Source organism: Eulemur rufifrons, chromosome 15 (assembly GCF_041146395.1).
Source record: "Eulemur rufifrons isolate Redbay chromosome 15, OSU_ERuf_1, whole genome shotgun sequence".
Taxonomy (NCBI): Eukaryota; Metazoa; Chordata; class Mammalia; order Primates; family Lemuridae; genus Eulemur; species Eulemur rufifrons.
This window is the reverse complement of record NC_090997.1, coordinates 60637442-60660241: the sequence shown is the minus strand read 5'-3', so window position 1 is coordinate 60660241 and position 22800 is coordinate 60637442. Positions and strand designations below refer to the sequence as shown.

Here is a 22800-nt window from a genome sequence, read left to right as displayed (position 1 = left end):
AGTATAAGGGGCTGCTACTGAAATTGTGCCTTGTGCCTATAAACGGTTTATTGACATTTTCTCTAAGCATAATAAACATTTCCTGAAGGTCAGAAGTCCAAAATACATGGGCAGGGCTGCGTTCCTTCTGGGGGCAGCCCACCTGCATTCCTTTGCTCATGGCCCTGCGTCACTCTGCCCTCTGCTTCTGTCGTCCCATCTTCTCCGACCCCAGCCCTCCCGGCTCCCTCTCCCAAGGACCCTGTGATTACACTGGGCCCGCTTGGACTACCCAGGATGATCTCGCAGTCTCAGGATCCCCAGCTTAATCACGTCTGCAAAGCCCTTTTGCCATGTAAGGTAACATTCACAGGTTTGGGGAGTTAGGGTGTGACTGTCTTTGGGGGCCGTTACTCTGCTACCGCAGTGCATGAAGTATCTGAAAACGGTGCGAAAGGAACTGGACATGCTGGTTGTCTCTGAGGAGGGAATCCAGATGGCTGGGGTTGGGGGGGGGGAGCCGTCTGGGAGGAAGAGTTTTCCTTGTACCCTTTTGTCTCTTTGGGTATGTTTATTTGCTCACATATAGTCTTCATATAATTATAAAAGCTCTTTGCTGTCATGTCCTTAATGTTCACAGATCTGTTCAAAATCCTAGGTGACCAGCCACGCTTCTTGGGTGAGCAGTGATACAGATGTCTCAGTGTGTTGTTTCTTTATTTTAGCCAGGGTCAGAATGGTTCCTATATAACTTATTTGAGTTCAATTCCGAACATTTACTGAGGGCCCACTAGCACGCACTTCATGCTCTAGGGTGTGGAGAAGTGTGTTAGCCACACTGAGTCCATTCTGAGCAGCACTGTCCTCTAGAACTTTCTGCAGTGATGGAAGTGTTCTCTGTCTGCACTGTTCAGTGTGGTAGCCACTGGCCACAGGCAACTGTTGAGCACTTGAAATGTGGCTGGTGCAACTGAGAGACTAAATTTTGCCTTCTGTTTGCTTACTTTTGATTAATTTCAATAGCCACGTGTGAATAGAGGCTACCAAACCAGACACTGCAGCTTTAGAGAAAAATGTAATGAATCCTGAGGCAGGCGATTTCCCAGACCCTTCCTGGATAGCCAGACCCTAATTTAGCAATGAATTACATCCTACACTTTAAGTTTCTTTACAGCTGGATTTTGCTCCACAGGGAGAATGTGATGATTAGAGATTGAATCCCCAGGGCCACTAGAAGGCCTTGCGTGATATGGCAGGTGTCTCGTGCATCTCACAGCCTTTATGCTTCCAACTGGAAGCTACTGGAATTGCTTCTGTGAGGAAATGTGTACTGAGTCTCTCCTCTCACCTTCCGGCAGGACCCCGGGGACAAGCATCCCCTAGGGTGCTTTCTGTTACGGCACGTTCACTCCCCTGGAGAGTGGCTCTGCCCACCATCCCCCTCCCATCCACCACCTCTCTTCTTCCCTGAGTTTTCCGACTGGGGGCAGGAAGTTTCTAAGAAACTGCAAAACGGAGCAAAATTTACCTCTTCCTTTTATCCTCTTCTTCTCTAAAGGGACTTATTTAAGTCCCCTTTACCCTGACCCTGGAAATCGTGGACCCTATCTCAGGTCAGGGACATACCTGTCCAAGAGGCAGTGCTGGAACTGTGGGCCTGGGGCCCATCCACAGCTGTATGGATTTGGACTCACACCCGGAGCCCCTGGCTGTCTCAAGAGTCAGTCTCTGCTCACACTCCCCACCCTCTGAGATCTGCGGCCTCTGTGCCTGCCGGGGCCTGAGGCTGAGGGTCCAGGGAAAGAAGTGGAACAGGTGTGAGTCCCAAATCGCTTCCATCCCACCGATCCAGTAACGAAATCGGAGTCCTGGATCCTCATTTTGTCTCTGTGACGGCTCTGACCTTGCACTTATCACTCAGACACTTGCGCTTCGGTTTCCTAATCTATCAAAACAGGCTCACCCAGATCCCTTTTAGCTTTACTGTTTGGTGCTTCTCACTGGGAAAACGGGCATTGAGGGTAAACTCTGCCCACTGTCCTTTCTCTGCTAGCAGTCCTGTGCTCTTGAGGCGGTGAGAGGGTTTTCTTCCCTCTCTCCCTCAAGGGGCAGAGAGCATTTCTGCCTCAGAGGGAAAGAGGGCTTTCCCAGGAGCCAGTAATCAGCAATATTCCGAGGCCACATCCAGGGGGGTCGAGGTTCCTGTTGTCCTATGTCAGTTAGCAGGTGCCAAACCTTGGGGCGTGGCTTGGTTCAGCCTTTGTTTCAGGCAGGTAGGACACAATCAGGGGACCCCACACTTGGCCCCACGACTGAATGAGGGTGTCTCCTGGCTGGCTGGCTGCGAGCCCCATGGGTCCGTGTGGCGGGAAGCGCAGTGTTGAGCCTGCCCGCTGTGTAACAGGGCTCCCCGTGCCAGGTGGACCATAGCAGTGTCATCACACAAATGCCCCCACGTCACTGTGCGTAACCTTTCTTTCCCCTCTCTGGATTTTAACTCTGATCCCTCTGTCCTTAACAAACAAGCACTCTAGGTCCCACGTGAGGCTGTACACAGACACTAGCTCATTATCCAGTTAATCTCCGTTTGCTGTCATGTATTCAGCCAACAGTGGCATTTGCCTGCCTTCAATTCAAAAGCCTGTTTTTTCATTGTCACTTACGGGAATTGCTGAATGACTCATTATGCCACGGTCAGCCCTCTGGGTTATTTGCCACAATAGGCCTGACCAGCCAGATTAAAGTGTGCAGTAACTGCAAGCTGCTGTGTCATCGGTTCGGGATCTGTGTCCCCAGTCCGAGCTCTAAACTGAACACAGCTAGATGAGCTCAGGCAGTTCATTCTGGAGCTGAGCCTGTTTTGTGTACCTGCCCCGGATTAGTGCCAGGACTTAGAAGGCAGACTCAGTCGATCTCTGTGGGCTGGATGAGTACGTTCATGATACAAGTTAGGGACTCTGACAGTAAGGCACCGGCTGCAGTGAGTCCCGCTCCAGTGTGCATACAGATCGCCTGGGAAGCTTATTTGAAATGCATTGTCTCTGCCCCACCCATAGAGATGGTTTAGTTGTTTTAACAGGAGGCCTAGGACTCGCAATTTAACTGTGCACTCAGGTGATTCCTTTTCCAGGTAAATCTAGCATCTAGAAAACAATGTCCTGGGGCTTTAGGAGAGTGATGGGTTCCGGTTTCATATGGGACATACAGGAAACACTTTAATGCGTTCCATTCTCGTACCAGAGAAGACAAATAGGTTTCATGGAACAATTCAGCTCAGAGCAGTTAGTAGTGGCTGTGGTGCTGGGGAAGATTCTGAGGTCATGCTCGGCTTGCAGGGGATTGTCAATTACTGATGTCTCCCGTAGGCAGGGATGGGAATGTTGGCACACGTACCACACATCTGTCATCGTGGTGGCCTGGACGCAGGACCTAGAAACCAGATCCTCACCTGGCACAAGGAAAGCAGGCCATGATGCAAGTGATAGATAAGTCACTTAATCCTTGGCTGCCTTTCCCTTCCTGTAAGATTTTAGGGTCGTTGTAGACAGCAGTGGATACATGAACGGCTCGGCGCCTGGTGGTGAGAGCAGAGACAATGGCGCCAGGTTGAATCCTGCCTCACTACTTAGCAGTAGTGTGACAGTGGGCAACTTGTTTAACTCTGTGCCTTCATTTCTTCATCTGTGAAATGGGAATGATAATACCTACCTCAAAAAGCAGTTATGGGGATTAAATGAGGTAAAATATATAGAGCCCTTAGAACAGTGCCTGGCACATAGGACAGTATGTACCAGCTATTATTTTATTATGAGCTTATTGTGATTTGTGGGTGTAAAAGTATTTTTAGCTCTTTAGAGAAGGGAACTTTTGTAGTCTAAGACAGTGGTCCCCAGCCCGGGATGGGGGTCGGGCAGGCAGAGCCCAGGCGGTCGGGAGCGGCTGTAAGTAGGACGAAGCTTTGCTCACTCACCTGCCACTCACTCACCACCTGCTGTGCGCCCCCCTTCCTAAGTTTCATGGAAGACAATTTTCCACGGGTGGGGGTCGGGGTCAGCAGAGCTCTGCAGCCCAGCCCAGGCCACAAGGCCTGGGGTTTGGGAACCCCAGGTCTGAGATATTCCTCAGGTGGCTGGGCTGTGAAATCTGTACAAGAGGAAGGTTCATCAGATGTATCCGAATGTTGCAAGAACACCTCTTCCTGCCATACAAGGAAAAGGGTGTAAAATGTACAAGTTGGCTTATGTCTTCTGATAACTCACCCCTGCCACTGGAGCTACGGCAGGCAGGCCACTGAGATGCCCAGTGGACAATGACTGATCTTTGCCTGAAGTTTTGAAAAGGGAGAGTTCAGTTGGATTTTTGCATGGAGACAGAGGGTGTTATGTGGAACCTAGTTTCAAAGGAGGTTGCTGGCAGCACTAACGGTGCAGTAAAAAGAGCCGGCGGCATTCAAACATTCATGAGCTGGCCGGAATGGCTTGCTTGTAAATTCTAACCAGCTGTGCTGTTGTCTAGCAAAGCCTCCCAGGGCAGCTGCAGCCCGGGACAAGTTTTCCTGAAGGCCAGAAAGCTACAGGTTTTCACCTAAGTGACATTGATTAAGCTCCTACTATATGCCTAGCTTTTATGCTGGGTGCTGTGAGGGATACAAAAGTGGTGGCCAGTGCCACAGGTACTTTACACTCTAGTTGAGTAAATATGCCAAACATTTAACAAACTTAAAAAGAACTATACTTATTCTGCGTACTGTCTGTAAGGGGACCATAGGGATACCGACAGCAAGGACCGTGGGACGCCCTCTTTGGCACTTACCATACACTACAGGGTGTCTCAGCTGTAACCAGTGCAGTCCATGAGAAAGGGCCTCGTGGTTCCTGCAGCAGTCGAATGGGAAAACACGCTGCAAGCTGGGACATTGGGGAAGGGAACACGAGAGCAGGGCTGGAGAGGTGGTCACATTTTCAGAGGAGCGATTTCTGAGCTGAGTACTTGTCTGAGCAGAAGCGGAAACATCCCACGTTCAGTAAATGACCAGCGGACCATTGTGGTAAAGCACAGGCCTGCGTGAGGGCTGAGGGCAGGGCGGCGGCGGGCTCTGAATCCAGGTTGGGGGCTGTGGAAGGGCTCCGAGCGGGAGAGTGACAAGACGGTATGGAGCAAAAGTCAGGTCAGGGAGGGAGCGAGGGAGGCAACGCAGCAGGAGCAGCGGTGGCAGCACAGCTGGGCGCAGCACCTGGCCCCGCTGCACTGGAGAGAGGCCGCCTTGAGGGACGTCGTGAAGAAATTAACTACAGACATCATTTGCCTCAAAAGATGGCTTTTTATCCACCAGTCAACCTCTTGTGTTTTACAGATTCAGCCAGTTATTGAACAAACCTTCCCCTTTTCTAAAGTTCCAGAAGCCTTCCTGAAGGTGGAAAGAGGACATGCACGAGGAAAGACCGTAATTAATGTTGTTTAAATAAATATGCAGTTTGGTGATTGTTGGCTGTCTTACTTGGTGAGTGCCTGAGGGCTCAAAATTTTTTTCTAGCCGTCCGTTTGACACATTGTTTACAGTTTAGATTATAAATCCCATGACATAAGCTCAAAAAAATAAACACCCCTTTTTGGCCAGTAATTGACACAAAAGTACCAGCACCAGGACTTCTCTGTGGTCTCCTGTCAGTGAGAACTGCATCTCGTTTTTTCCAAGCTGTTCTCTCACACCCGCTTTGCAGGTTGCTGTGGCACCTTCTTTGCTAGTAGCTCAAACTCTGCTGTGCCAGCTTAAGGTTCATGTGATACTAAAACTTTCAGTGTAGGGACGGAGGTCAGCGTGAAGAGATTATTTAAAGCTGGCTCCTTGAATTCATGGATGATCACTTTTCTAACTGGCCAAGGTTTCCTTTTGTTTTTATTCCTCTACCCTAATGTGGTCATCAGCCCCCAAAGTTTTGAATCTCTTAAGAGTTATATATAGGCCGGGCTCGGTGGCTCACGCCTGTAATCCTAGCACTCTGGAAGGCCGAGGTGGGCGGATCGTTTGAGCTCAGGAGTTCGAGACCAGCCTGAGCAAGAGCGAGACCCCATCTCTACTAAAAATAGAAAGAAATTATATGGACAGCTAAAAATATATATAGAAAAAATTAGCCGGGCATGGTGGCGCATGCCTGTAGTCCCAGCTACTCGGGAGGCTGAGGCAGGAGGATCGCTTGAGCTCAGGAGTTTGAGGTTGCTGTGAGCTAGGCTGACGCCACGGCACTCACTCTAGCCTGGGCAACAGAGTGAGACTCTGTTTCAAAAAAAAAAAAAAAAAAAAGAGTTATATATAAATATCTAGCCCGATTCATTTGTTTACTCTAATATTGAAATATTGAAACTTCTTAAAACCCTTACATTTATGCATAAAGGCTGGGCCTCTTTCAACAATTGAAACATGCTTCTCTGAGGGCTTTTCCGTGGAAATTGCAACCATTCCAGTGGAGCCCAGAGCTCCCGATCATGACCTCAAATGCTTGCATTTAGGTATCTCACCAAACCGTTGTCGTGTACACCTTTGACTGTCTAGTCTTTTGCATTTAAGGTAAATGTTTTTTTTATTTCCTGATATACTCATCCCCAGCTTCGTACATTGTTTCTAGCTTTTCATATAGACCAGTTTAAAGAAAATTTCTGCTGGGTTTATTCCTATGAGACACTGATTTGGTAGTGTGTTTGGAGGCAGGCTTTTCTCTAGAATTGCTGGTCTTAGTTCGTATTTATTTCAAAAGAAAAACATGATTTTCCTGTTGTAAATACTAGCTGCTCTCTGGACTTCCAGCTGGAGCAGTCGGAGCTCTTTTCCTGTGAGGGCTGCCTGGTGGTGGTGAGGGGGTAAAATGCTTGAGCCAGGACCTCACTCGCCCTCATTTCCACCCTCAGAAACGAGCCAGTCTGAAAAGAGGGTGGTCAGCAGGACCCGCCCCCCTGCTGTTACGTAATATTGAGGCACCCTCAAACCTGCCTCATTCTCATCAGCAGGCATTCTCCTCTAGTCTGCTCGCTCACCCTCTCTGAAGTGTCACATGAGGGCTGCTGAGTGGACTCTAGCAGATTTCATCAATATTATTAACCAGAAACAAGTTTATTCATGAGAGAAATTCAGCACAGGCTGTCGTAGAATGTCTTACCCCACCATACTGTAATGATATGCACAAAAAGGCCTAAAGTTAGAGCTGTACCTGTAATGCCTGCTGGATGCCATTGTACATGTGCAAAACTGAAGATAAACTAATGACCATGATTGCCTACCATAGACTCTAGGGAGACTCAACTTAGAATTGGAAACACGCTTGAACAGATGAAAAGGAAACAAGATTTGTTCTACCTGTGACAAGAGCACCAGTATTCAGTGACGAGGACAAAAAGCAGAAAACAGGTATTCAAGGAAATGTTTAGCAGTTTTGTTCAAAACTGGAACCCACTATTTGAACAGCACTGTATGGGCCAGTGTATTGTCAGCAGTTAAACAGTTTCAATTTGCATTCTTGAAACGCTTACTGCATTTTAGGGTTCTCAGAGTTCTAAGATTTGACCTCGCTTAAGGTTTCCTTCCCTTCTCTTCCTGGAGATAATTGCCGGCCCCTCTCTTGAGCCTTCCACACCTCTGTTCTGCTGCCAGAAGGCAGTGACGTAGGGGCTGCTGTACCCCAGACCTGAGGCTGCCACCTCCAGCAGGGTCCCAGAGTGCAGCTGTGGAACGCTAAGGGAAGGCAGCCCCATGCAGGCCGATGGCAGGCAGATACAAGGGCAGGAAATTAGGCTAAAAGATCTGAGTTCAGCAAAAAATTGTCTAACATGCTTTCAGCACGGTTGTAGATGAGTAAGGATGGGCTAATAAATTAGGTCCTGGTAATAGTGTTCCAGTAGCAGCTGAGAGAAAGGCATTAAACAACACTTGTGTGACATTCATAATTCGAATCCTGCTAATGTTAGCAGACATGGACATGAAATTTTGTAAATTTACTAATTTTTAATTTTAACTGAAAGAAAACAGTATTTTTGTTACTGATTGAGTTCCTTAAAATACGTCCCTCTTTGCAGCATAATGATTCTAGAAAACGTTAAGGCCAAGAACCGAAATTACAGGCCCAATGAAGTATTTCTTCTCAGATGCTACACGGTCCTCCACCTTACAGACCTGAGCTTTTCTCCTTCCCTTTAAAGTGTAAGGGATTTGTAGGTCCACAAAGTTGGTAAATTTGTTCCTGTCCTCTCCTGTCACTATCTTTGGAAATAATTTAAAATGTACATAGTTTTGATATAACATTTTACAAAAACATCCAAAAGCTGCTAATAAGGGAACCTGTTTAAAGCAGCTACTAAAAGGAAAAGGCAAGAAATGAAAGGAGGACAAATTACTGGTTTAAAACTATTATAGTCTTTTGAAAGGATGAGAGAATTCAGTCATGGTGGAATTTAGAGTTATTGAAGGAGTAGATCCACTTTCGAATTGGCTTGTCCATGAGCACTGTCCTTTTGTTTTTAAATAAGGTGGCTGGAACGACCTCCAGAAAGATCCCTTCTGCCTTCCTTGTTGAGGTTTATAGGACCATGGCTTCCCACACTTGTGTTAACTTCTCTTTGCTGACGGTGTTGAGGATGATGTGATTTTGATCATACTGTGTACCCCCTGAAAGAAAGGAAAACAATAAAAAGATAACATGGCCACAGTAAAGGGGCTATAACAGGCACAGTTAATTCCAACACTGGCACAGCAAAAGTAAACAAAGTGTGACACTGCCTGCCCCAAGGAAACAAAGCAGGGGGAGAAACCCTGACCGCCCACCCCAGGGCATGAGACGGTCACCTGCTATGGGCGAATCTGTCAAAATCCCATCACGGGGCACCAGCAACTTCACACAGGATATCCTACCTGAATGGGGCTCCTTTTTTCTACCCGATTCTTAAAAGCTAGTCCACAGTCACTCTTAAAGTGTCTGAAATTGAGGGGCACAGGGAAAAGTCTCGAGAAAAGGCGCAAAGAGACTGTAAGACGTATTCAGGGTGAGATCATGGGTTTGAGACACAGCGAGGAATCTCAGATCTGGCAGTGGAAAGCTGGGAGGAATGGTGGTGAGAGGAGCAGGTTTTGCATAAACATTGAAAAAACGGCTGCATTAGGGCAAAGGGAAGGTGTGAATGACACCGAAGTATACAAAGGGACTGGGCAGCGCTCCCACTGCTGGGAACTGGTTTGGTATATAAAAATTCATGGTATTTCAGATGCTGAGTGCCCCTAAACCACAACACTAGTGTCATAAACTGCCTAACTCCCTTTCACCAGAATGTTTGAAAAGATTTTCCAAGGGTGCTTATTAGACATTTCAGATACTTTAGTGTTAAAAACAGCCTCATGGCTTCTTTCAATGAAGACATATCATTAACAAAATAAATTTTCAGGTATCTAATTTTTTTTCAGTGTGGAATAACCATGCTTTCAGATACCTTACCCTTTTTTAGCATCGGCCTTTGTACCAAGATTATATCACCAAGGAGCCCATCAAAAGACAAATCTGTGTCTCTAAATGTAGGGTATGGCTGGTATTAAAATCATGCTTCATTCTTAGGCCAAGAAAAACATTCTTCTCGCCTTTAAAGCATTTACAAAATATTTAAAAAGTCTGAAAACTTAGATATAGGTAGTTGAGCAAGGAAATTTCTTACACTCCTCTTATAAGAGATTGGTTTATCATCACTGATAATCTACAGCCTCTACCCACTGAGGTAAGAATACAAGGGTAAGAAAGGCCTTGGGCCTTTTATGTGTAAGTCTGCAGGGTGGGGTGGGGAGGGTAGCTGCCACCAGAGGATAGCAAACCCTACCCTCTGCCAAAACAGACACACACAACATACTCTACACTAAAAAGTTCCTGAGGAAATAATTCATTCTTTTGCCTTTGGAAAGAATTTAAATCATCCAGACTTAATAAAGTGAGCATGAATCACCTTCCACTGTTATTACAAGGTATATAGTCTGGAATAATATATAAATGTCTACCAAGACAACTCCCCAAACACAGAGTTGGGCTAAAAACTAGACAGGTGATCTGATAACTCTTATGGCAATTTTTATAGGTGCCAAGTGGTTCAACAGTTATAGCTGATGAAAATCATGGTTTCCTATTCACTGCATCAAAGAGATGTGTTTGTATTTCCTTTGCATAGTATGTGGGATGTGCAGCCCTGCTCGCTCATGTCCACAAGATGGCATCATTCTCCCACATTCTGAGAAATTTAAATTCGGCTTAACAAGAAATTGACTATTGTAGCTACCATACTAGATACCGAGCGTTCACGAATATACAGGACATTATCCTCACTCAAGAGGTACTTAACTAATTTATAATGTATGTTAGGAAGGGGCCTTGGAGCTTTAAAGTGAGGTCTGAAGGAAGAACCTCCTAGAGTTCCCAAAGTTCACATCAGCCAAGACTAGGAGCCACATGTCCTTGACTTCTGGCCCACTGTTAATGCAGCAAGTGGGGGGGGGGGGGGAAATCCTCTATACTTGGAGCTTCTAGAACGTAAGCTCTCCGAAACCAAGGTAGGAGTCTTTTTTTTTCCCCCCACTTTGGCAGCTCCAGTGCCTAGCTCAGAGCCTGCCACATAGGGGGTACCCAATAAATACATGTTGGAAGAGTGAAAGAAGACATGCTCTAAGGAATAGTGACCTTAACCCTGGACCCAGGAAGCTGATTACACTTGTAAGAAACATGAAGTTTTGCTCAGCCTTCCTTTGAGGAATAAATAGCCTAATTTTGCTAACATATCCTCAAAAATTCCATTTTTCCAATTTAGTCACATTTCTTTGGCTCCCCTGGAGGTTTTGAAACTATCTTGTATAGACTGAGGAGCTGCAGTGCAATAAAGTAGATCAAAATAAGAATAAAGAAAGCTCTGACTCAGTAATTTACCAGTTTGAACCTTAGATGGATCATCTATTCAATGGATATTTCACCTGTCCACATATTGACAAATCTGTTGCACCACATGTAATGTGAAGGATACTACATATTACTCATTTTCTCAATGTTGCATTTACTTTCTTACATCCCACGGTGCTACCTGCATTTTATATGATCATTTTGGTTCCCATCCAGCTTGTGGCTGTATTGCTTAATTTGTGCTCTTTAAGTACAGGACTCTGCCTTAAACTTTGTTTGCTCTGAGCACCCTTCCAACTTCTTGGGTTCTGTGTGATTCTAATTCCATTGTTAAGTGGGTTGACCACCACCCACCTGGAAATTATCCAAAAGTGACAGCCACTTTTGCTCCATTCAGTTACCAAAGCCCCTGATGAAAATGTTCAGGCTTATTCTCCATTATTTCCAGAAAAGTTTTTTAAAAATCAGATCACAGCTGTTTCTTTACCCCTACCTTTAATAACAGCATTGGCCTAAGCCCTGATTAAAGTAAAATTGAGCCACTTCTAGCAAGGATTTAAAATGGAGTATGTAGAGCAGTATGGTTACATTATCAGCAGTTCACTAAACTTACAAAACATAAGCATGCTGGCTTTCCTGATTCCTATTAATTTAAAGCAAAATTACCCCCAGATGACATGACCAAAATACACCATGTGTTTGTCAATTGCAACAACACTAGTTCACTGAGTTACTGTGTATAAGTTAGGTCATTTTTGTTTTGTTTAAAAATGACCATCCATGGTTCTGGTATGGTCCTCAGACCAGCAGCATTGGCATCACCTAGACTTGTTAGAAAAGCAAATTCTCAGGCCCCACCCCAGACCTACTGAATCAGAAACTCTGATGAGGCCTGGCAATCTGTGTCTTAACAAGCCCTTCAGGTGATTCTAATGCAAATAAAGTTTGAGGACCACTAGTCTAAACCTACTCTTCCCCAGCACCGTCAGTTCACTCTGGATTAAGTTCACTGAATACACATTCCATTGAAATCCTCTAGGCTGAGTTGTCTAATTCCTTTTCTATCTTAGATTTTTTTCAACGAAAGGTTACATGTATATACATGAGAATCATCAACTATACCGAACAGCCTTTTAGCTTGTGATTTTTACTCTAACACTATTATAATAAATAGTTTGAAGGCGGTCTGTGTCCAGATTCCAGTTTAGCACTTAGGAGTATGAGGTCTTGGCCAAACTGATTAACCTCTTTGAGTCTCAGTTTTTTTGGCTATAAAATTGGGGGGAAGAAGAGAGGGAGAAAGGGACAACATAGAGGTCATAGGGTTGCTATGAAGAGCACATGAGATAATGTACTTATAGCAGGCATATAAAGGTTCTCTTACTATTGTTAAAATAATACACTCATCATTTTCAAAAGTTAAGAATAGATTTTTCCTTAACTAAAGAAAGACATATGACAATAAAGAAAATGATCCTTACCTTTGACATCTAAAACTAAATTTGGCTTCAACTTGCTGTAGATTCTGCCATCTGACTTCATGCTCCAGAACTGACTGTCCGCATTCTGGTCGAGGGCCAGGCCAAGTTTAGAGCCAGATGTCACCAGGCTGCCCACGATTGTCAGACAGCAGTCTTCTGCTATCTGCTTAGTGGAAAAGACAAGGTATCTTAGAGATGGATACATACTTAAGTCTCCTAGCAATTATTTCCCTGGCTAAATTGATTTTTAAAAATTATCTTAGTTCCTGGCTTCATTTAACCCACATTAGGCAGGCCAGCTTCTAGCCAGAGTAACTAGAATCAAACAACAAATATATATCTCCTTCATTTCAGATGACATAAGTGATGGAAAGTTCTCAATTTTTGTCCATCGTGCGAGACTTCGACCCTTTCTTTGCAAAACTCTGTGTCTTACTAGTGAGGAAAGCCTCCGGGCATTAAAACTGCCCATGATGATATTTTTCCCTGTCAGACGTGACCATGAACTGAGGCTGGTCTATAGCTAAATCTCCCCTGACATATCCACCTCTGCTTGGCCTGACCTTCCAGTATATGACTACACCTCTAATTCTGCAACTCTGGAGTGGCTAAAGGGCATTTTATCATTTTAAAACTTGAACTTGCATTTATTAGCTTGTCTTTCCTTCGTGAGAGATGTCTAAAATTTTCTAAACAGACATGCTCTCCAGCTATAAAAAGAGAAAGAAAAAAATACAAACTTAGTAGAGGGTGTTTTAATGCAGAGATTTTATGACCCCTTCCCTGAAGTGAATCTACCGTTAATATATTTAAGCAATATATGGCAGTCAAATGTTCACATGCCATGAACGTGTCTTGCCATAAAAATGTTTATGAAAGGCATACTGTTCTATATTGAGATAAAAGCACTGTGATAATCTAGGACACTTTACTTTTTCTCATTGATCTACTGAATTCAAAATTGTTAAATCACTGAAATGTTGGTTAGAAATAGTTGTTGAAAGGCACCATTTTGTTGAATTACGATAATTCAGAGGTAGAAGCTGGCTGCTTTCCATGTTGCTTTATTGCAGCTACTTCTGGTGCTTGTGCTATCTCTCCTCTGCACGTCTCAACAGCACTTCTGTTTACTGAAAGGATCATTCTCCCTCAAGCACAGCCGACCCAATTAACAAGTTGTACACCTTTTCACATGGCTGCATGCCTTCTGCTGACTCATGGGGCACCTAGGTGTTTTTTTTTTTGTTTGTTTTTAAATCTGGAGCAAACAGTCAAACTCATAAAATCAAGGAGTAAGAAGTTATCTACCATAAAAGCATAAGCTTCTCACATAAAATCTTACTACATTCAGCTTTTAAATGTCTTATACCAGAAGTGATACGGGAGGGATGGGTCATTTTCCACTTTACAATACGTGACAATCAGGAAATGGACTGTGTTGTATACGCAGAGGTATCTCTTCCCCCTTCATTCTATTCTGTGGGGTTCTCCCAAACGGAAACAAACCAAGAGTGGTTTTTGTTGATAGTGCTGGAGCTTATAGTTATTAATATTTGTATAACAAGTAGGAAAAGGGAAAGAATAACAAAACACTTCCCTTTCCTATTACTACATAAAAATCAAGTATAGAAACAAATACTCCATCTTGGATCAGTGTAAGATTTATCTCCCATTTTAAGTTCCTAGACTGCTTCTATCAGAGCTAGAAAATGTTTTCATGAAAAAAGTTTCCCATTTATCTCTGAAAATGCTCCAGGATTATGAAATAGCAGCTACCTGAAGAAAGACTAAAAGCATGTTAAAGGGCAAGTCACCTCCTAGCAAAGGTATTACAGACCCCTGTCTAACCCTAAAAGCTCACCCTGCATTTGATGCATCCTTCTTGATAAATCCAAATCTGATCATCAGCACCGACATCTTCCATGACCTGTATTCTAAGCAGCTTCAGATCCTCTAGGTTCCCATTGGTTGACATGAATAACCCTGTTGCTTTGTTTCGAAGTCTGAAACAAATTCGTTTCTAGAAGACAAAACCCCCCCAGCAGTTGTCATATATAAGATGCACTATTAGAAGCACTGAACAAGCATTAATGATGGGAAGAATCCAAAGTGAGGTATGGATTAGGGATAATTACTATACTCAAGAGTCTCAGAGGTTTTAGAAATTTCTCAATGAGAAGAGTTTGACAAACTTTCAAAGTGCCTGGGGCAGGAAGCCTGCCTACAGACAACCCAGGGCTTGGACATAACACATTTGATGTTGGGTTTGATGGCATTTCTGAAGCAGCCACACCTCTTAGCACCAGAAACTGAGCCCAAAGTCCTGGGGGTGGGGCCCATTTTAAATTGAAACCAAAAAGTTGGATTGCATTTACAAAAAAATAAAAAAAAATAAAAAAATCAGAGAAAAGTCTACTCACAGCATGGAGAAGAGAAAAATACCTGAGCAAAAGGTCGTAGAGAACCTATTTGGCGACAGCCACTGAATTCATACCAATTAGGTACTTCTGCTGGTGAAAGTAGGAACTGTCGACCTCTGTAATTGCCATATTCATAAGTAACCCATCTGGAAAAAAAAAATAACCACAGTAAGGAACAATTTCTATTTGACAATGGACCCCAGTTACATTTATTTTTAGAATGTTTTCAATTTCTAGACTGAACTTTATACTTTAAATATACATTGGGGGGAAAAATGAAACAACTATTTTCTTGAATACTTAAAGCAGCCTTTTCTTGATGAATAGCAAATTTTCGGTACATGAGTATTTATGCCAACAAGAACCACTCTCGAAGAGAAATAGGTAAGTTTTTTTCCTCCAATAAAGCAATGAAATAGAAATGGTCTTTTATCGGGATTCCCCAGTCCTTCCCGTGAGCTATTCATAAAACATCCTCAGTTGTGGTAATGGGTCTTTAAAAGTTATTTAAATGGTTAATACTTGCAAAACTCTTGGTGTGTGGTACTTGGTAAGTGCTAAATAAGGGTTAGGTGAACAAAAAAAAAAATGATAGTAATACACTTTTGTTTAAAGCAAGAGTAATGGTCCTGAAATCTAAAAAAACTGGTAAGATATTCAGGTCCCTTCCACGCAGAGACGCTGGTACTGCACACCCAGGGAAGCCTGGGCGCAAGCAGACTGGCACGTAAGTAACCCAGCAGCCCTCCTCTCTTGCTGATACATTACATCAAGGAAGAATGTTCTCTACTTTTAATCCTGGAACTGTAAAATGTTATTTTAACTATCTTATCATAAAACCAAAATATTCATTAAACCTACTAAAGAAAATCACCCATAATTCTACCACCCTAATATTCTATAATTGCTTTTTAAATAGCTAAAGTCCCCATCCGACAACATTTGATGCGCACAAGTCAACCACACTTACTGTTTCTGTAAAAAAAAAAAAAAAACTTCCTTAAAAAAAATAAAAAGTTTCTTAAAAACATTTATTTCACTGATGGTACTTATTCATTTTGATATCTTATTCAATTTCAAAATTATACAAAGTTGAGGGGGGAAAAATCTTCCCAAGTTGACTTTTAATCATTTGCTAGTTATTCCTAGCTAAAGGAAAAAATCTCAATTCTTAGCTCCAAAATCAAAAGACTTGGTCTTTTTCAAGGGGATAAGAAAACTCAGCTCTCTCTTGCTTGCTTGCTAAAAAAGAGTACTCAATAAATTTGCTGAGTACTGGTGTGCAAAACATTCCCCCAGGGACTTTGAGAGGTGTTAAAGACAAATCCTTACCTTAAATAAACTAAAAATCTGGATAAGGAGATGAAAGATGCTTTACACATGGCTTTTCCCAATGGGAATTGTGTACTTTGAAGATGCATAACTGTTAACCCTTTCAGAAAATAGGGGTTATATGTCAATTAGTTTAAGGTAATGTAGATAACTCACATGCCACCAATAACCTGAAGAGAGCGTATTTGCGTGTTGAATCCCAGGGATCGGAGATTAACCGTTTCTGCATTGAGTTCAACCTTTTTTCCTTTGAAGTCTTCTCTTTCAAAAAGAATAATTGTCGGTTCAGAAAATTCCTATTTAGGAGCAAAAATAATGTTCTGATATTCATCTTTATTGATAATTTGAATTTATGTGAAAATCATCTCATTACAAGGACAAAGCACAAACCCTGCCAGATTTGGCCTATTTATAAACTCCCTTTCCCAGGAAATATGGATGTTTGAGTACCCCAAAGCTAAAGAGAGAAAGCATGGAGGGGCAGGAAGTTTTTCCATTGCATATAAAGGCAGGTAAATGTAAACAGGTTATAAAACAGGAAAAAAGAATGTCCCAGGCATAGAGAAACGGATATATGCCTGGAATATCAACAGTCTTCTAATGGAATTTGTCTTCCACTTAGCTATTTCATTGGGACAAGGAGGGGCTGGAAAGCTGCGGACATAAATGGGGGGCATCAGAGGGCTGTGGCAGTCTGGTGTCTGATGGCCTAGTGGTATAGTGGTACTGACTAAGCAAGGAACCTTCCTCATATGTATATTTTCAAATGTCTTTTTTTTGCTGTTGTGATTGTCAATAAAACTATGATTCGGTGTACTCACACTCCCAAGTTTTCCTGTAGGAATCACTGTCAGGAGGAGAGAAGAAAACAGAACGGAAGCCTTAAGTTTAAACTGTCAATCATTTTAAAGAGCACAATAGCACAACAGTCCACTGACTTTGAGAAGAATGAAAAGTTGGCAGCTTATGCTTGTTTTTTCAAATTACAGATCCTTATGACCCTAGACTAAGCTCTAATGATAATACTCCTGAGATCATAAACGATATAGCATAAAAGCCCGCGGGGCTTACATTTTTTCCCTATCTGCTTAAAGTTTTGTGGCAAGGGTGTGGCACCTTACTGCTTCACTTACGTGGATGTGCCCTGACGTGTAGAAAAGATCTGTCCCTCAGTAAGCACAGCAGATTAGTGAGTATGGGGGGAATGTACACACAGGAATTAGGTTATATAAAACATACAAGGAGGAAATGACAAAAACTGTAGTATTACTACTTCGCACTTTCTCTGAGATGGCATGCCAAAAATGTCCTAACACTCAAGTTTAGTATTAAAAATCAATTAAATAATTTTGAAGTATTAAGTCACAAAGATATGTAGTCTTAGTGTGGGTAAAACATTCATTTCCTCATCATTAAAACCTAAAATCACTCTAGCCCTGGGCAACAGAGTGAGACTGTCTTAAAAAAAAAAAAAAAAAAAAAAACCTAAAATCATCCATAAGCATCAGAGTGAGGTGAGCGTATCTGCTAGTTCTGGTTGACAGAAGGCATTTGAAAATGTCAGAGATATACTTGTAGGTAGCGTTCAGAATTCTAGGCAGGTTACTATCAAAAAGTCTTATTTCATTACTTATAAGCTAACGTACTTGCCACATTATTCCATGTTTCACTGCTACATTTCCATGTCTCAGTAGCATTTTAGTTATTTAAATAGGCAGGCAGGGAGGAGATAAAGCCAACTCACATATGTTCTGCCTCCCTTTAAAACTAAAATCACTAACCACATATGTTTAAAGCTTTTTATGAGAGATCAGCTACCTACTAATAAAAATTTCAAAAACTAAAGACACTCCTAGACTTTAATATCTGAGATCAGGGCATGGTCAGGGTGGTATGGCCACAGACAAAAGCTTAGACTTTAATATCTGAATATTATCTTGCAGTTTTGTTCTATTGAATGTTGCTTTCACTACATCAAACTGAAAGATTTCTGTCCAAAACGGGGCACTCTAATCTGAATTAGCACATAGGTGATAAGCTGGGAGAAGTCATTCGATAGCAAATTTCTAAACTAACCTAATAATACACTAAGAAACTATCAGGAATTTCTTTACATCAACGACAACAAAAGATACAGGAAACTGAAAAAAAAAAAGAGTTGGGCAAAGGATATAAATAGGCAATTCACTGAACAAAAAACCCAAATGATAAATAAGAGATACTAACCTCACTAACAGTGAAATACAAATTATCCCAACGATGACACCATACTTTCTGATCGTTCCATCAAATTGACAAAAACTAGAATACTCAGTAATGGCAACAACGTGGGAAGTGGGAACCCACATGCACCGCCGGTGGGAGTCTAAAGCGGTGGGATTTGGCAGCACTGAGTGAAATTGCCTGTTCATACATGAAATCCAGCAATTCTACTCCCTAATATACAGCCCCAAGGGACTCCCACACAGGTCTGTAGGGATACGCATGAGGATTAAATAGGTAAAGTGTAGTGGAATACTTATATCAGTTAGAATCAATAAACTAGATGTACATGCAGCCACATGGATTTAAAGCCCCAATTTTAAGCCCTGGGTAAGTTCTACCTGCTGGTTACCTTGCCCTGACCATCAGCTATGTGAAACATACATTTCCGTAACACTATACTCACACTGGCATACTTACAACGTCTATAAAACGAAGAGACTTGAAAGTTGCTCCAGGCGGGCAGCCCATTGCAGAGAGACAAGGGTAATGGCCTTCCTCCAAAACATACTGATTCCCAGAGAAGTTTTCTCCATCATATGCAACCCAGCTACAGTAGGGAAAACCACACACAGTGTGCAATTTCAGTATTCCTATTCAAGAAGTCTGATTTTTAGAGGCAGCCTGATATAAAATACAATGCTTGTGGCTAACAGAGTTTTTTCTTCAAAAATATTTAGACATATTCATTGCATTTCATCTTGTGTCAAATTAATATTCATAAGAAGTCATTTAACTTTGCATCTGGGAAATAAAACTTTCTCCATGAAAATCCCCATGTTTTTATTTCCCTACCTATCAGCCTTCCTTGCTCCTCTCTCGGGTGCCACCTTTCTCTCAGCCCTTGTAGCTTCAAGCTCTCGGGCCCTCTATGAATGAGCCTTCTCCAACCTTCATACCTAGCTAGCCCCCAAGCCACCAAAGTCTGTTGATCTTCTCCCAAAAATCTCTCACTCCTCTTCATCCTCATTCCTGACACCTCTGCACTGTGCCAGAAGTCAAAATACTATAGTGACTTAGACAAGTCACTTAGCCTCTCTGGGCCTCAGCATTTTTGATACAATGGTGATTTACCATGCTTCTCTAGGTTTGTGTTTTGTTGGGGTTTTTTAACCCAACAATTGTGTGTCAGGCACTTTTCTACTGCTGGGGATACAGTAGAGAACAAAACAAAGTCTCTGCTCTCTCGAAGTTTGGACTCCAGTGAGCTGAGACAGACAATTAGTGAGCAATTTTAAAAAGTACATGTCTGGCAGTGATAAATGAAGCAGGGTAGGGGATAACGAGGAACTGGGATGGGGTGGAGGTACGTGCTAAGAAACTGTGAAGCTTTACTGTCAATCTCTGTATTTGAATGCAAAGCCAGGGCTCTTCCACTGTGTAATGCTAAATGATAGGATAGCGTTATTTCAACCATAAAGAACTATATGATTAAAGGCACTATTACTATTATTAGACTTAATTTCTCATCATCTCTTGCACAGACTGCTCCAAGGGTTTCCTAAGTTTCCCTGGCCTTGGGCTCTCCCGTCTCTAGTGAAGCAAGCTTTTGTAAAACTATTGTTTTCAGCATGGCATTTTGAGCCCATTGCCTTTACCCTTGTCTTGTGTTTCCCGTGGCATCCACCTAAACTCACATGCTCAGTGAGTCTTCACAGCCTGATCCCACCCTCCCAGTCCAAGCTGGCTTCCCTTCTCCTCCCCAGTACAAAGCCCTCCCAGCTAGGGAGGGGAGTGTGCTTCCTGATCAGCACGCACACCAACTCCACTCCAGCCACACACTTTTCTTCCCTCCCTATCATACAGAGAGCCTAGCCTATCCTTTCTACCTGTAAAGATTATGTAGAGTCCAACTCTCCCTTTACAGACGATGGTGCAGGCACAGAGAGCAGAGCACCTGGTGTGAATTCTATCACACAATGAGGTGATCTTCACCTCCAACCTACCCTGATGTCCATGTCCTCTGGCATCCAGCACTAAGATGTCACAAAGCATGCTTTCAGACTAAGATGGTGGTTTCATACAGCGCCAAGCACCCGACAGGTGTCACTAAATGCTTGCTGATATGTGAATTCTGTTTTACCTCAGTGACTCAGCTCTGCCAAGCCATTGTTTTACTTACCTGCCTCCGGACACTCTGCAAGACTTAGTAGAAAATGATTCATCAATTTGACCTGTTGTTTCTTCAAAACATTGACTGTGACCTTGAAACTGTGGTTCTGAAAACAAGTGAATCTTTGAAAAAGTAAACAGAAAAACATAAAATTATTTTCCTTAACTCATTCAGCCTTTGAAATGATGACCCAAACATGACCTGTGAACTCTTGTTACTGTAAACTGGTATGGATTTTATAAATCCTTTAATTTTCTAATTCTACATATATTAATGATCAATTAGAAACATGTTGGCTACCGATTTATGACTATTTAATTCAGAGACGTGAGAGGAAAAAACAACAATGGAGGTAAGTTTCTACAGAACAACCTATTAACAAGCTGTGAGGCATTTAAAGCTTTATTGTGGCCAAAAGTTGTTAATCAGTTCTACTATTAACAATAAACTATATTTTGGAAATATATAGTATAGTTTTTTTCCCTCTCAATGGAAGATACTGTCGTATTAGAATCTCCTACATGCCAATAAAGGAGGCAGTGGTATGTGTGCCTCTATAATTACTGGCTGTGTGAACACTTCCATTAAAAAGCCTAAATAGCAAATGTAACACTTCAGTTGATGTTAAGAGTCCACATTCATAAGGCTTGAGGGAGACCAAATAAAATATTTGTCCAATGCAGACACAGCAAATATAAGCATTCATTGTACTATTTATCATAACTACAAGCAATTTTTTGGATATTAATCTTAGTGTATTAATATAAACTGATTCAATGTAATGATATAAAATTCAGCTTTACACAATAAGATCATTTTATAAGAAATATTGAGACATGGGCCAGTGCTATCAATTAAGGATTAAAGTAAACGTACATCTTATTTTAAAAATACAATTATGTTTTTAGGCATAAAAAGGGGTGAAACTAACAAAGTGTTCCAAATGTCGGACATTTAATACATAAGTTCACCTTTTCAAAAGAAGGACCCTAATTATAAGAAATAGAATATTTTCAAAGTTACCTGATTTCGTCTCCTTGGGCCAGTGAAAGAATCCTAAAAATTTTTAAAGGGAAGAGAAAAGGAAGTGAATAAAGCAGACATGTTGAAAAGTTTTTTCTTCCAGATTGTTAGCAATTAGTGCTAAAAATGACATCAGAGTATTTTCTGTAGCAATAAATATTAAATGAACTGGAAACACACATTAGGGAAATCCAGAATTCAGTTAAATATTCTCATATAAAGATATGACTCCTTACCAAACATATGGGTTGAACAGAAGAGATCTTACAGTTTTTGCCTCCCCAGTCCTCAAAAGTGGTATAAAAGCCTTTATCCAGTATATACTGTTCTCCTGTGAAGTCAGGATTTTCATAGGCTACCCATCTAAAGAAACAAAAACACTGACTTATTATAATTCATATTTAATATAATAAAACTATCACACACATTAAATATATATCATACAGTAACTTTCATTTGTTTTATTAATCAGTAATCTTAACTTTTCTGATTCTCTATTAATCTTTAGGAGCGGATGGATTTATCCATATGACAAATCAAAATGGTAAGCGAAAGAGTATTATTACATGAACTTTTTGGTGTTCTTGCTTATCAAATCCTATTCCTTGAGAAATCGCCAATTAGGATACTTCTCTGTGATTTTTTCTAATTCTATTCTAAGGAAACAAATTGGACTTTCGAGAAGAACCTATTTCTTTTAATAAACAGGCAAGAATTGTTTTTTTTTTTAATCAAGATGAAAATATTTTAACAGAAAGTTCTTAACAAGAAGCTATGTCTCTATTGTACAACAAATCACACTGAAAAAGTTAACAGAAGAAATGCTAAAATAAATAAATGCAGCAAAGTAAACTAAAATTTTGTTTCAAACAGTATTTCCAACATGACATAACTATTTATAAGCAAAATTGAACAAACTCTCAGAAATAATAAAAACTAATCTCTTTTGGAATGTTTTCATTTGTTATCTTATAAATGAAAATCAGGAAAATCAACAATTTTTTTTTTCTTTTTTTAAGAGACAGTTTCACTTTGTTGCTGAGGCTAGAGTGCATTGGCGCAATCATAGCTCACTGCAGCCTCCAACTGCTAGGCTCGGGCAATCTCTCACCTCAGCTTCCTGAGTAGCTGAGACTACAGGCACATGCCACCACACCTGGCCAATTTTTTAGAGACAAGCTTTTGCTATGTTGCTAAGGCTGGTCTCAAACTCCTGATCGCAAGTAATCCTCCTGCCTCAGCCTCCCAAATCGCTGGGCTGGGATCACAGGCATAAGCCACCA

The 22800-nt window shown here is 41.8% G+C and overlaps 2 protein-coding genes across 2 annotated transcripts in view; one reads left to right on the top strand and one right to left on the bottom strand.

Moving 5' to 3' along the window:
- The window catches only part of RTN4IP1 (reticulon 4 interacting protein 1), a 69953-nt gene extending 49440 nt beyond the window's left edge, over positions 1-20513 (top strand). Inside the window, exons 9-10 of the mRNA XM_069489238.1 lie at positions 5333-5479; positions 20470-20513. Coding sequence (XP_069345339.1) covers positions 5333-5440 — 108 coding nt within the window. The 3' untranslated portion in view covers positions 5441-5479; positions 20470-20513. The remainder of the gene's footprint in view (positions 1-5332; positions 5480-20469) is intronic.
- Positions 8037-22800, bottom strand: part of CRYBG1 (crystallin beta-gamma domain containing 1) — a 179785-nt gene continuing 165021 nt past the window's right edge. The window contains exons 14-22 of the mRNA XM_069489237.1: positions 21754-21880; positions 21518-21550; positions 20504-20616; positions 18802-18931; positions 16276-16415; positions 14810-14933; positions 14229-14387; positions 12368-12530; positions 8037-8632 (exon numbers count right to left, since the gene is read on the bottom strand). Of these exons, the coding sequence (XP_069345338.1) occupies positions 8544-8632; positions 12368-12530; positions 14229-14387; positions 14810-14933; positions 16276-16415; positions 18802-18931; positions 20504-20616; positions 21518-21550; positions 21754-21880 (1078 nt within the window). The 3' untranslated portion in view covers positions 8037-8543. The remainder of the gene's footprint in view (positions 8633-12367; positions 12531-14228; positions 14388-14809; positions 14934-16275; positions 16416-18801; positions 18932-20503; positions 20617-21517; positions 21551-21753; positions 21881-22800) is intronic.